General features: G+C 38.4%; 1 protein-coding gene across 2 annotated transcripts in view; it reads right to left on the minus strand.

Annotated features, from left to right (window-relative positions):
- NPSR1 (neuropeptide S receptor 1) overlaps positions 1-15226 on the minus strand; it is a gene marked incomplete at both ends in the record, with an annotated part of 190744 nt that overhangs the window by 139625 nt on the left and 35893 nt on the right. For both annotated transcript variants that reach the window (XM_080701661.1, XM_080701660.1), the window contains one exon: positions 14061-14193. In XM_080701661.1, the coding sequence (XP_080557787.1) occupies positions 14061-14193 (133 nt within the window). The remainder of the gene's footprint in view (positions 1-14060; positions 14194-15226) is intronic.

Raw genomic sequence — 15226 nt, forward strand, 5'->3', positions numbered from 1 at the left:
GGGTGTATGAAATAGGTTAACAAGAGGGTACATGAATTTACTAATTTTCAATAATTAGGCACATGTACCCAAAAAAGCAGTGAGACTTGAGAAAATATACAATGTCTTAATAGAGAAAGGGGAAGGATGATACAGTCCGCTTAGCAGATAGTGAATGATTTTAGGATTTTAGGAAAGTTCAGTGGGTCCATAGAGGGATTGAAGGGAGGTATGATGTCTTGTGACCGGTGTGGCAACTTCTAGTTTCCTCCCATGATAAGAGTCAATCTCCTCCAGTTAATGAAACTCCCAGAGAGAGGATTTATGCCAATTTAATTCTTTTTGGAGGATCTGTCTTTAGGCAGATAAGAGGAGTTCAAAGAAAGCCTATCCTGCATTTCCTGATTTTCAAGTGCCTTCAACACAAAATAATCAATACAGCAAAGCTAGGTATTCTGAAGTGGCCTGTCCTCAAATCCTTGGATGAAATATGAGAGAGGTGATCATCACTCAAAACAGCTCTTGGGAGCCGAAGGCACACCTGAGCAAAGTTCATCCCCTGAATGAAAAAACGAAAACGTGAGGAGGGTCGCAGCATAATCCAGATCTTTCGAAGAACTCTTACTCTTTGTCGGGTTAATCATGTTTATGGTGAATGAAACACTATAACAGTAGCATTCACGGCTAGCTTTTATTGAATAGTGTGCCTTTCACTCTACTAGGTGATATTAATATATATAATTATCCCCACTTTTTGGATTTAAAAACTCATAAGAGGTATTGCCATCTTTTGGATGTAAAAACTCCAGAGCCACAAAGATAGGAAATAGAACGTTCACAATCCAAAGCCAAGCATGAATAACCCAAAACCCCAGCAAAGCAAAAATATTCCTAGAAAAAAGTAATTGGTGGAAATTTCTGTGTAGTTTAGAGTGGTTCAGTTCAGTCATTTCCAAAAGAATAAATACTTTGAAAAGACAGTATCTACAATTAAATTGCTCATTAAAATAGAAAACTAAAATTGTTACCAGACATGAACTGTTCCCAAATTAGGAAACTTTTAAGTTTTGTCTTTCTGTAAACCCCTATGCCTCTCCAAAATGATTTGAAGTAGGAAATTTCCAAATGGGTGACGCTTGTCTTCAGTGACTTTGGCCACTTTGCCATCTCTTTCCCCAAGGGCATATGGTGGGAGGTGGGCCGGACTCAAACCCCAGGCAGCCTTTTTTCCAATCCTGAGTGTTTAACCATTAGAGGACGCACCTCTGCAGGAAAACAGGTGATCTGAGGGCACATGGGATAGTGGAAACCTGGTCAGACGAAGCAAATGGGAACCTGGTGGCAACACATTTGATAAGTTAGTGGAATTTCCCACTCTGCAACTCATTCTCCCCATGACCTTTCCTTCCTAAGCTGCCAACAATTCTTTCACACAGGGAGATCATGAGGAATAATGCGAGCCTGAGATGTGTGTGTTTTCAGAGAAGTGATTCTCCAGTGACACGGTCTTCAGAACAGGAGAACAAGTTTGGGAGACTTTAGGGTGAGGCAGGCAACTTCCTAGTGTCCTGCCCTACATAGATTTGCCCCCTATTAAGTAATCCTGGCACTCACTGTGCAGGCTGGAGATCCAGCCAACTGCTCAGCAACAGATATTTTTAGTTAAATCATAGCACTTTCAAATGTTCTTTGAAGTTTATACTATATTTAGCTCTTCTAGCCTCCTGGTCCTAGTTATTCTGATGTTCTAGCTTGGTTGCTCCCACTCATTTATTTCATGTGTTGGCACCAGGCTCTTGACTTTGCAACATCTAGCCAGGTTTCTGTTAACCCGCAGTGATTCAGCGTGCCTATGGATCACCTATCCCATACACCGGCCCTTTAGAGAGGGGCAGCCTGCAGCAGTGGGAAGCGCAGGGATGGAAGAAAGACCCTGTGAGTTTGACTCTGATCCACCCCTCACTGCCAGACCAGGGTGAGGTTTCTTTGAACTTAAATTTCCTTGGCAATAAAAAGAGGATGAGCCAGGCATGGTGGCAAATGCTTGTAATTCCAGTGTTTGGGAGGCTGGACAGAAGGACCGCAGGTTCATGGCCAGCCTTGACAGGGTCTCCAGTGAGATCCTGTTTCAATAATGAAATAGGGTTGGGGTGTACTCAGAGGTAGAATGCCGCAAAATAAAAGAAAGGAAAAAAAAGGAAAAAGGAAGAGGATCATGGCAGGGCCAGGTCGTGGGACTATTGTTAGGATTAAATGAAATAATCTACACATAGCATTTGGCACAGAGCCTAATCCACTGCGAGCACTTGATACCTCATAAAGTTTAGCTTTCATTACCGAGGTCTTGTTTGCTGGTGACTTTCCCTGCTACTCTGTTTAGCTACCCAGTGCAATGGCCACTCTGGATTATGCCATCTCTGCAGTCTTCATCTGGGAATATTTTGCTTCCTAAACACATCCTTACTTCCTCTTGGCTCCGTTGTCCAGCTGATCTCACTGTGCCCACCTATAACTGTGTGGAGACTTCTCATTTCTTGACCTTCCGCTGCCTCTATTTCATTCTTTTTAGCCATGGTCTCTGTGGTCCAACACTTGTGTCCCCATCTCACCTTCCCATGTTCTTATGTTGCTAGCAAAACCTGGCCATGGATTAATTCAAGTTTCTCACATCCTACACCTTGGGTGGATTTTGTTGCAACACAGAAGTTGATAGTGGCCTGGATAAAGCCAGCAGAAGAGGCAGGTGTGCTTAAGGTAAAGCCTGAACTTAGCAACATACAGTTCCTACTTACCACCACCTCTCAGCTCTTGCTATGACAACATTTCCTCTAGAAACGTCGTCTCCTAAACTGTGTTTCACCCTAATCTGAATCACTTGTACTCCCCTGGTATACGCAAATTTCCCCACTTTTTATGGACTGATTATTTGTGTCCTCTGAACCCAAATTCATATGTTGAAGCTCCATCCCCCAATGTGACTGCATTTGAAGATAGAACCTTTATGAATGTAATTACAGGTTAAATGAGGTCCTAAGAGTAGGACCCTGCCCATATAAGGAGAGGTACTGGAGAGCTCACTGTTGCTCTCTGTGTATACTTGTACTCAAGAAAGGCTATGTGAGGACACTAGAAGGAGCCCCTGCAGGCCAGGAGGAAAGCGCTCACCAGAGCCTGACCCAAAGGATGAATGGCCAGCCTCCAGGACTGGGAGAAATTAATTTCTGCTGTTTAAGCCACCTAGTCTATGGCATTTTATTATGAAAACTCCTTAGAATAAAATACTGCCCCCCTTGATGCTAAGAGAAAATCACCTATAAAATGACAGCTCTATTTATGTTAGCCCACTAATTCTGCATGGATAAACTAGCAATAGCAACATTTGTTTTTTTAAGTTTTTAAATTTTAATTTTAACACATATTAATAGAACAGATTGATGGGTTTTCTATGACACTTTCATATATGTATACAGCATGCTTTGATCATGTCTTTCTTTCTACCCTCTCTTGCCTCCTTTCTTCTCCATTCCCACCAGTCTCCCTGCCTTCCTTCCTATCGTGCCCCATCTACTTCCAGATCATTGCTTTTGTTTATATGTTTGTTTTTAATTTTTCATATGGGAGAAATAACATGCAATACTGGTTTTCTTGTCTTTAGCTTATTTTCTTTAACATGTTAACACTGCTGCAAATGACATGATTTTATTCTTCCTTTATGACCAAGTAATATTCCATTGTGTATATAGACCATATTTTTGTTACCCATTCATCTGTTAAAGAACACCTAGGCTGATTATATGTCTTGTCTGTTACAAATACTGCTAAAATAAACACGGGGATATAGGTGTCCCCTTGGTGTACTGACGTTACTTTCTTCAGTATAGCTGGATAATAGGGTAGTTCTGCTTTTAGCTTTTTGAGGAATCTTCATTCTAATTTATACACTGGCTGTACTAATTTACATTTCGATTGAGAGCTTATAAAAGTTCCTTTTACTCTACATCCTCACCAGAATTTGTTACTGGTATTGTTGTTGATGATAATAAAAGCCATTCTGATTAGGGCTAGATATAACCTCAATGTCCTTTTGATTTGAATTTCCCTAGTGGCACATATTTATTGGACATTTGTACTTTTTCTTCTGAGGAATATCTGTTCAGACAATTTGCCTATTTTTGATTGATTTGCTCTTTAAGTCTTTGAGCTTTTTACATAGTCTGGATATTAATCCTTCATCAGATGAATAGCTGGCAAAGATTTTTTTTCTATTCCGTGGCTTAACTCTTTACTCAAGAAATTCACAGCTAAGAAAACAATAACCCAATCAAAAATGGGCCATTGAACTAAAACGACAAGGGTCTAGGCATTCCCTCCTCCTTTCCCTCCCCCTCCCTCCTTATCTTGTTTGGTTTAGTAATTGAGTTTAAAATGTTTGTGAATGTACATCATGTACATTAGGGAATTTCCTTCCTCACCCCCCCTCTCAGTTAGGTTGGCTTATTTGCTCATCAATGGTTTCTCATTCTTCATCTGGAGTTCCTCCTATGACCAATTTTCTCTCTAGCTTCCCTGTTATAGAGAGAACATCTGATATTTTACTTTTTGTGACTGATTAATCTCACTTAGCATAATGTTCTCCAGTTCCATCCATTTCCCTGTACATGACATAATTTTGTTCTTAATGGCTGAGTAAATTTCCATGATGTGTATATCCTATAGTTTTATAATCCATTCATCTGTTGATGAACATCTTGGGAGGCTTTATAGCTTGGCAATTGTGAATTGACAAAGAAATACACGCATTAGTTTGGTAGTTTGGTTTCCATTGGGTAGATACCCAGAAGTGGTATTGCTGGATCATATGGTAGGCTTATTCCCATTCTTCTGAGGATCCTCCATACTGTTTTCCAAAGTGTTTGTGCTAATTTTCAGTTCCACCAACAATGTATTAGAGTTCCCACTTCTCCACATCCTTGCCAGCATTTGTTGTTGTTTGTGTTTTGAATGATTGCCATTCTAGTTGGAGTTCGACGAAATCTCAGGGTAGTTTTGTTTTTCATCTCTCTGATTGCTAATGATGTTGAACATTATTTCATTCATTTATTGGCAATTTGAATGTCTTCTTTTGTTGGATTCAATTTGCAAACATTTCATTAAAGTTTGTGTGTGTGTGTGTGTGTGTGTGTGTGTGTGTGTGTGTGTGCACGCGCGCATGTGTTACTAGGGATGGAACCCAGGTTCTTTTTACCTCTGAGCTACACCCCCAGCCCTATTTTATTGTTTATTTTTACTAAACAGAGTCTCATTGAGTTGCAAAGGGCATCACTGAGTAGTAGCTGAGGCTGGCCTTGAACCTCAATCCCCCTATCTCAGCCTCCCAAATGCTGGGATTACAAACGTGCATCACCACACCCAGCTTTCATTAAAGATCTTGCATCTATCTATTTTTATAAAAGTTAATGGCCTATATTTTTGTTGTTGTTGTTGTGTCCTTATCAGCATTAACAAAAATATTAATAAAAAATGAAAATTTGTTCTCTGCTGAGGTGCTTGTAAGTGCAGGCAAGAGTAGAGGCATACGACTGATGCCAATCTGAGCTTCTTCCTTTGCCCTTTTAGCCTATGTGCCCCTTGGAAAGAGCAAAGCCTGGGGTCGTTCATCTTTTCCATTCTTCTTTGCTGTGGTCACCAGGTGGCCAGGGAGAGTGTTTTGTGGCTAAAGTCAGTTGGAACACATCTCAGATGTCCTGCATGCTAAAACAAGCTAGGAAGGAACTCAGAGTTCCCCAGGTTAAAAATTTATTCCAGAGTTATCTGGGTTGTGCACTCCTACCACAGGGCAGACACCAATGTTGCTACATGTCGGGGCCTCTTACCCCTGTTGCACCGCACATTCTGAGCGCAGGGAGAGAATCTGGACTTGCAACTGCTTTTGCTGGGGGGAGGGTGGTGCTGTGCCATGCAGTCCACTGCCTCTGACTCTGATCTTAGCTTCTTTGAAAACCAGACCAGACTGCTAGATTCTTGTGGCTGGCTTTGGATTCTCAAGGCTGCTGTCCATTGGACCAGCGTGATAATATTCCCTTGGGCATATGAAAACAGGAAAATGCAGAGGCCGTTGACTCCCAGAAGAGTAAGCTCAGAGAAGACCTTCTCAAGATGGCTCCCTGTGGCAGCCCCATGAGGATACACTGGGAAGTAGAGTTTTTTATGAAGTTCCTAATCCACTGTGTGTGTAGGCTGTATTTCTGTAAGGAGTTGATTCCTGCTCTCGTGGTGCTCACTGGGACTCTCCTTTCATCTCTACCCTGCCCTCTGTAGGGAAGTCTCTATTTCTCTAAGTCTCCGTCTTTCCACTCTTGAGCACCATCATTCTCCTAGAGTTACCCACTATAACACACAGCTGCTCTTCAGTTGTTTTATTTCTATCTCCAGGAGAAACGGGGAAGTTCTGGGTGCCTTTAATCCATCATCTTGATTTCTCTCAACAGAACAATTTGGAATGCTAGACTTAATCCAGGTGTCTCGGCTTTAATATTATCCTTAAAAAGCCAGTGCCTTGCCGTTTTTTATATGTCATTGTTTTTTCTTTATATAGAGAAGTCTAATACATGTCCTTCTAAGAGAAGAATTCCAGTGATAAGCAGATATGAGTGTATGCTGGTCTTGACTTTTCTTTGACCCTGGATGGCTATCTGATAATTATGAAAACTTCTGATCATATAAGTTGGACCTGATACTACTGGGAAATTTCCCTTTATATTTTCATTCTCACTGAGGAATACAATGTTTCCTATTTCTAAAAATAATTATAAAAAACTTCAATGAAGAGAAAGGATGTTAAAATTTTCAAGCATGTGAATAGTCTAAATCACTTGAGATATTAAGCTCCCATCTCCTCCCCTTACTTCACCCAAACCTATTTAAAAAGCTTAATAGTCCACTTCTCAGGTTGAAGGTGAAATTCACACTTTAGCAGTTGGCCAGAATTTTATAATGGCACAAGCTTTTCAAATATTTATTTAAACATTTTAGATATCACTGCTCTTGTAAACAAATGATCCTTAGGCTAAATACAGCCTGCATGTGTGATATTTGATGAGCACAGTCTTAGACAAGAGTTGAGTTTAAGTGCCTCAGGAAGTGTGTTCATTCTTTAGTTACCTTGGTTTCCATTTTTTTGTCTCTTTCCCATGATTTTTTCTCCCATTTACATTATCTGCTTAATTCCTCAAGGCCTTTACTATTGCAGCCCCTGCTCAGATATTGATGTGATATGGTTTTTAATAAAAACTACTTAGAGAAAAGTGTACAAAACTATAAGTACATAATTTGATGAATTACTTTAAAGGGAATACACCCATCCAGTACAAGCAAGGTCAATAAATAGAACATTATTGGCATTAGAAGTTTTATTGTCTTTATTTGTGTTCCCCCCAAATAAAGGCCAACACAAAGCTAAGGCTACAAGATATCCCAAGAATAATCATTAATATATGACTTTAAATGTGTGATTATAGCTACATTATTTTTATTTTGGGTTTAACGTACGTACACAGCTATTAGCTATTTTTTCTTTTTTTTTCTTATTCTGTGCCATACTACTGAATAGCTGAGACTGGAAAATTTATAAAGGGCCCCACTAGGTGTTGCCCTAAGAATTTGTTTTCTGAGAGTCCTAATGCCTGAGAAGTCTAAGATAGAGGTGGTGATGTCTGCCAAGGCTTTTCTTGTTGCATTATAACATGGTGGAAAATGTCACGTGGATGAGACAGAGGAAGGGGAGTCCAATTTCTTTTATATGAAAGCCACACAATAATAGCATTAATCTATGTGTTCAGGGCTCTGCTCTCATGACCTACTCATCTCTAAAAGGCTCTAGCTCTCCACATATTCTTTTATTGGGAAATAAGTTTCCAATATAAAAACTTTTGTGGAAATATTCAAATGATGGCATTTTCTTCAGCCCCTTAAATTGATTCCTTCCCTCATGCAAAGTACATTTGTTTCATCTCAGTAACCCCAGAAATCTTAACTGGTTTCAGCATCGACTCAAAATCCATAATTCAGAGTCTCATCTAAATCAGATATGGGTGAGACTCAAGGTGTAATTCCCCTCTAGCTGTGAGCTGTGAAATCAAAACAAACTGTGGGCTTCAAAAATACATGGTGAGGATGACACAGGATAGACATTCCTATTTCAAAAGGAAGAAATGGGCAGAAGAAAAGACTAACAAGCTCCAAGTAATCCCAAACCCAACAAGGCAGGCACCAATTAATCCTAAGATTCCAGAAATATCTTTCACTCCATGTGCTTCCTCCTGGAAATACTGAGAACTTAGGCCCCCAAAGTCTCAGGCTGCCCTGTTCCCATGGGCTGGAGAACAGGATAGCAGCCATCACAGGTGGGAGTCTCATGCCGGCAGTTGCTTCAGGCTGGCCCTGCTCCATAGTTCTGGGCTTGAAAAGGGTCCCATTATATGTTGCCCTAATGGGAACTCTCTGTGGAGCTTCTGACCCTGTGACATTATTACTATTACTATTAATATTATAGTTTCATTTTACTATATCATCTAGTTTGGATCTGAATGTCCCCAAAAGGCATATGTGTTGAAGGGTTGGTCCCCAGCGTCTGGTGCTATTGGGTGTGGTTGTAGTACTTTTGGAAGTGGGGGTTTAGTGGAAAAAAGCGAGGTAACTGGGGGAGTGCCCTTTCTAGGGATAACGGGGCCCTGGCCCCTTCCTCTTTCTCTCTTTGCCTCCTGGCTGCTATGAGGTCAGTATTTTCCTCTGCTTTGTGTTCCTGCCAATGTACTGCTTTGCTATAGGCCCAAAGGCGCAGGGCCCAGAAATCATGGTCTAAAACCTTTGAAACCATAAGCCAAATAAATGTTTCCCCCTTTAAATTAATGATCTCAGGTATTTTCTAAATAAGGTAAATTGAAGTATTTGGTCCAATATTAATGCAAGTACTGATATAGTTAATGTTAAATGTTGTAGCCTATTTCTCTTGCCTTTCCTAACAACTTTATTTTTCTGTTCTTTCTTAATTTCCTTTAGGTTAATTATATGAAGTATATATGCTCCATATAAAACCTAAATATTTTTGCACATTTGAAATATTCCATTTTTCATCTCTTTGGGCCACAAAACTATTTTTTATTATTTGGAAAGATTATTCTGGGGACTTTAACATATCTTCTTGACATTAAAATCTAATACAAGTTAATACTTTTGTTACATTGAGAAAATCTAAGGACTTTAAAATCTTTAACTTCTCAGATCTCTTTATTTTACTCATCATTTTCATGTGTATTTTTTCTGTTTTAAATTGTGTTTTGAAAAATTCAAACATGTGTGAGAATAGAGAGAATAGTATTAAGAACCTAATATACAGAAAAGAACCTAATACACTCACCACCAGCCTCTGATAGTTTTCTTTATTTTACACACTTTTATTGGTACATTGTAATTATCCTCTGTACTGAGGGATAGAGTGATAAGAATACACGTGAATCCAAGACTTGGTGCATTGCTCTCTGGATCCTACCTCCACCCTCTCCTTCCCCATACATGTCATTGATATTGGTGTTGATAATTGATTATTTTCAGTGTTGGAAATTTATATCCTTATCCATCACTCTCCTCAAATTATTTTGAAGTAATCCAAGATATATTACCAGTTTACCTATAAACATTTCAGTATGCATCCTTAAAATATAAGAACACCTTTAAACATAGACCACACCATGAGATAATGCAATTAATATGTCTGACTCAGATTCAACATTATGGGGGTTTTACTTAACTGATTATTTTCATGTGTTTTGATGCTCTTTACATTAGTTTGATTGTTTTTTGATCCTGTGGACCTTTATGGTGTTTAATAAATCCATGGTTTGATATCCTTCAGGAGTTTGAGAAAATTGTTGACCTTTGTACCACTGTTTTATCTCTTCCTGAGAGTGTTTTTACTGTGCTCATATGCATTTTATTTTCTATATATAAGTTCCATTCTTTGTTTTTCTATGCTTCTAGTTGATTATTTTTCTGATGTTTTCTCCAGTTCAATACTTGCTTTTTAAGTTATGTTTAATTTTCTTCTAAACCCTATTATAGTCTTAACCAGTTATGTTAAATGTTTTGTTTCTAAATTTCCTACTTTATTTTCCTCTATGACAGAATAGTTCATTCTACCTTTTAGTCTATTCATCAGATTAGCCACAGTTATAAATTCTATGATAACTCATAGCTGGATCTTGTGCAACCCTTATCCTTGTCAATTTTCTCCTTGATTTTAGTTAATTTTGCCTTTTTACATTCCTCGTTATTTTTATGAAACGTTGAGCATCATGCATAGAAAATTATAGTTAAGCCGGGTATGGTGGTGCATGCTTATAATCCCAGTACTTGGGAGGCTGAGACAAGAGGTTTGTGGCCAGCCTCAGCTACTTAGTGAGGCCCTCTGCAATTTAGTGAGACCCTGTTTCCAAATAAAGAATAAAAAATAGGGCTGTGGGTGTAGCTGAGAGGTAGAATTCCTCTGGGTTCAATCCCCAGTACTGCAAAAAAAAAAAAAAAGTTATAGTTAATTTGAAGGTGCTGATAATGCTATCAACCTCTAAAGAAGGTTGACTTCTGTCCTGACAGACAGTTTAGGTACATGCAGAGGTAGATGATCTGAATCCGATCAGGATTGGAGCTGTATTTCAATCTTCAGGAGGACTGATCTATATTTAGTTCACTTTTAATTACAGTTTGGAGCTCCTTAGTAGTTCAATCATAAATTAATCAATAAAAAACAAAACAATAACGAAAAGAAATGCTGGGATCTTTACCAACATTGCTATGCCTTAGTAGAACATTTTTCCCCTAAAGTAATAATACTGATAAAAGCTCTACTTGGTTTCTCTGCTTTCCTACTTCTGCTTTTAAATTAGCTAATGCCTCAAAGGAAATAATAATAGTGGCGTCTACCCTTTGGGGTTCCCTGCTCTAGTATCTTGTCCCCTGGAGACTTACTTATCTTGGCAGTTATGTGATAACTTCTAACAACATTTAAATTTTGTCCAGATTTTCTAATTACTCTAGGTAAAAGTATTAGAATTAAATAAACCTGTTCAAAAAATTTATAGCAGATTATGTAATATATTATTAAGCTATATCACTTTGTATCTTAGAGTTTTATATAATTCAGACTCGTTTATTTTCAGCCCAAACACATAAATATAAATATGAATGTGTGTGTTTGCTTGCCTGCTTATTATCATAACTGGTACCAAGGTTACTTTTTATTTATTCATTTACTTAATTATTTACTTCTTTATTTAGTTTTTTGGTGGTACTGGGGGTGGAACTGAGGGGCTTTCTGTCTCTGGGATATACTCCCAGACCTATTTTTTATATTTTATTTGGACACAGGGTCTCACTAAGTTGCTGAGAGCCTCACTAAGTAGCTGAGGTTGGCTTTGAACCTGTGGGAACCTCCTGTCTCAGCCTCCCAAGTGCAGGGATTACAAGTGTGCGTCACCATGCCTGGCATATAAGGTTACTTTAAAAAAAAAAAAAACAAGTTCTTTTGTTTAAAAAGCCCTGGTGTTTATTTTTTTTATAAGATATCGGGACCCAAATATCATTGTTTGATAGAGACAAAACAAGGAAAAATTATGCAAACAGAAATAGAAAAATTAAAGATAGCAAACAAGGCTGAAGCAATATTGCATTGAAAATTTTCTAGTGGCCACTGAATTTTGAGACCATAAAATATCCAAAATTAAGATTTTTAATAATATAGTATCCTTACGTTGACTGAAATATTTGGTAATGTCTTTTTAAACATATTAATGTTTCTGTGAGTAATTTTTTTTTTTTAAGAAAAAATGAGCGCCTCCTTGGGGAGAGTAAATTAAAAGAACAAAAGATGAGCTAGGGAAGATGAGATGCTGATGAGAAAGTAGGAGCTCAGTGGAGGTAAGGAGCGAGAATCAAAAGTGATTCGAACATCTACCTGGTCCAGAAAGCCTGGAGAAATCTTGGGAACAACATTGACCTAGAATAGGGGACTCAAGTCAAGTCCATAAATCCTCAAAAAACAGGGTGCCTCGGACGATATCTGAGCAACATTTACATACATATGCCAGGCTCATATATGTATTCTCACTTTCTTCCCACAGGATCTGAGATCAGAGAGATGTGTATGGAGGACATTTTAATATCTTAGGTGAGAAATTAATCTTAGACCCCTGGATCATTAATCTTAGACCTTTGGCAATGGTGTCCTCTTTGAGAATTATTTCTTACTTGAAATGACTCTGAACTTTCCCTTTGAGTTTTTCTGGAAAGGATCAATAAATGAACAGTTTTAGAACATTTATGAGAAAACAAATCCAAATTAGGCACACTATGAGTTAGAATAAAATATTCATCTTCTCTCTTTGATATTAATGGTAAAATTTTAATTACTCCTTTATTTGTGGTGAAAACTTTAAATTCCAAGTTGATATCATTGTTACCTCAAAGTTCTAACTCTTTTAGAGGTTACATAGTCCTGCAGAATGTGGGTTACAACTCTGTAATCAGAGAAATACAGTGAAAGTAAGCTTTGGAACCCTCAAGCAGAGATTTTGCATCTTAGCATTTTGCCAGATGATGATAATTACCATGTAATTTTCCTAAGAGTGAAAAATGGGACTCTAATTTGTAAAAATAGTGGATGCGATTTCCCTCATCATGCACTTCATCTTCTTGACTTAAGCTACTTTCCCTATATTTTTAAGCTTACTTTCCCTATATTTTTCAATGGTTAATTTGTTTTTCACAGGTCAAATACCCAACTCATATGGATAGGCTTGCTACATATTTTAGAGAAAGCAAGGGAGGCTTCAGGTAATCAATCATGTATATCTAAGGTTCTGCCCCCACCCATATTTTGGCTTAAGATTAAATTTCCAAAGACTTGGCTGAAATTACTACAAGGGGATGAGAGCACAGGTGGAAATATACTAAATGGTCCCTATAGGCAGTTTTCTAACATTGTTCCTTGTTATTATTAAGATATTTTAAAATATTTGCATTTAAAAATATTTGCATCTTCTCTATAGCCTGGTTCAAATAAAATTAATATGAGTGCCGGACCTGATGGTGCATGCCTGTAATACCAGTGCATTGGAGGCTGAGACAGGAATATCAGGTCTGAGGACAACCTCAGTAACGTATCAAGACTTGCAGCAACCTAGAGAGATGCTTTCAAAATAAAAAGGTATGGGGTATAGCTCAGAGGCAGAATGTTCCTGGGTTTAATACCCGGTACCATACAAACATAACAACAACCACAAAATTAATATGACAGCCATCTTGTTCCCAAAGCTTGGGCCGGGTGCTCTGTGAATCCCGTTTTCCTGTGCTCTTCACTGGTCTGTGGTCCTCAGCTGTTTTTTATTTTCCTTCTTGAACACAAAAGTTCTACTAATTTGGCCTCCACACATCCATGTGGGGGTCTTTTAACCACAGATCACGTTCTTCCTTGATAATATTCTACCTCTCCCCTTCCACATGTGCTATGCTCACACTCCGACTGAATCAGCCATTCTCAAGCTCATGCGTAAGCAGGCAGATCCTATGTATTAGCTGATTTCCTTATATGACCTCTCAATGCTCATTGGATATAATGTTTAAAGTATGAAGGCTATTTAATATTGAATAGAAATCCTTCTGGTTCATTTTCTATGATGTACTCCTTAAACTACTAATAAGGAATGATACGGTAATACCTCCTGAGTGAACTATGGAGGCTGTGGTGTAGAGGGAGAACGAAATCCTACAGATCCCGTTCGTGACACCGAGAATGATATTCCAAGTCTGTAATGTAAGAAGTTATTTTTGTAATGGGATCTGATGCACATTTAAATATGTAAAATTTGCCAGAGGAAATATTGTAGATGGGTTTTATATCCCATTAGAAATGGCTCCCAAATTTGCCTGTGCCTTTGGACTGTTAGTATTACGTTTTCATGGGATGAATCCTTGAAATCAGGGGCCCTGGGGATGTTGCATGCAGCTTCCTCCTCTCCCACCTACACAGTTACCTGTGATGGCTAGCTGAGTCACAAAGAAGGTCATTCTGGACTTCCTCTTTCTCCTCCATGTGGAGAGCAGCACGACAGAGTTTCCAACAATGGTGAAAACAAAGAGGACCCACAGGGTTATCAACTGCTCGGTCTGTAAGAAACACAGCAACATCAAACAGCTGTCTAGAAGGACTAGAGTGCTTTCCAGGATACACGGCCCAGGTATTGGTGCTGGGATATGTTCCTGCTAGTCCCTCATGCCCACCTTTGGAAACCGAATTCTCAGGAGAACACTGACAAAACAATCCTCATTTAGATCCCTTCAAGAAAACCTTTTAGAAATATGTGAAGAGACCAAAAGCAAACAAGAAGTTTTATTCTCTGACCAAGTAATTTTAACTTTATGTGAGAGTGCAAGGTTTGTAAAAGAACACCATAATCACAAAGATGATGGTGCATACTTACTGCAGAAAGAAATTGGAAATTGCTTAAAGATAATAGGATAGTTAAGTAAATCAAGCACTTCAATACAGTAAACTACTGTGTAACTATTAACAGTGACAGCCTTGAAGACTATGTAGCAACATTAAACATACTTACAGTATAACGGTAAGAGGGAAAACATGATAAAATTGTATATTGGGTATGATTACATCTCTGCAAAATTATACACATAGGGAAAAGTCTGAAGAATACTAAAATGTTAAGAGTGGTTATTTTAGGGTAGTATGATTATGGGTTCTTTTTTCTCTTTTCCTTTTGGCAGAATTTCATAAGATGATAATGTTAAAGTTCTGCTGAATAATGTATAATTAGTAAAAAAAAATTAAAAAGCAGGAATGCCATTCATTTGAAATGTCAAGTTCATCATAAAAAGTTTTCCATAATTGCTTCAAATGCAACTTTTTATCTATTTGATATCTACAGCACAGAATAAGTAGAGGCCGGGGTTCCAGAATAGGCGGTTCTCAGAGTAGAGGGCTGGCTCATGGTAGGGAGCAAGGGGCTCTAGAGGAATCCAGAAATCAAAAGCTGATGGCCCAACAGAAACATCAGCCCAAAGGTCTGGGAAGGATCTTTATAAGAACACACAAGTCTGAGACCAGAACCAAGGTGTTTCTCCTGTGTAAAGTTAAGGAGAGGAGCCCAAAGAAATTCCCTGTGATGATTAAATTTTATGTCAC

The sequence above is a fragment of the Muscardinus avellanarius genome, assembly GCF_963383645.1.
Source record: "Muscardinus avellanarius genome assembly, chromosome: 9".
NCBI classification, from domain to species: domain Eukaryota; kingdom Metazoa; phylum Chordata; class Mammalia; order Rodentia; family Gliridae; genus Muscardinus; species Muscardinus avellanarius.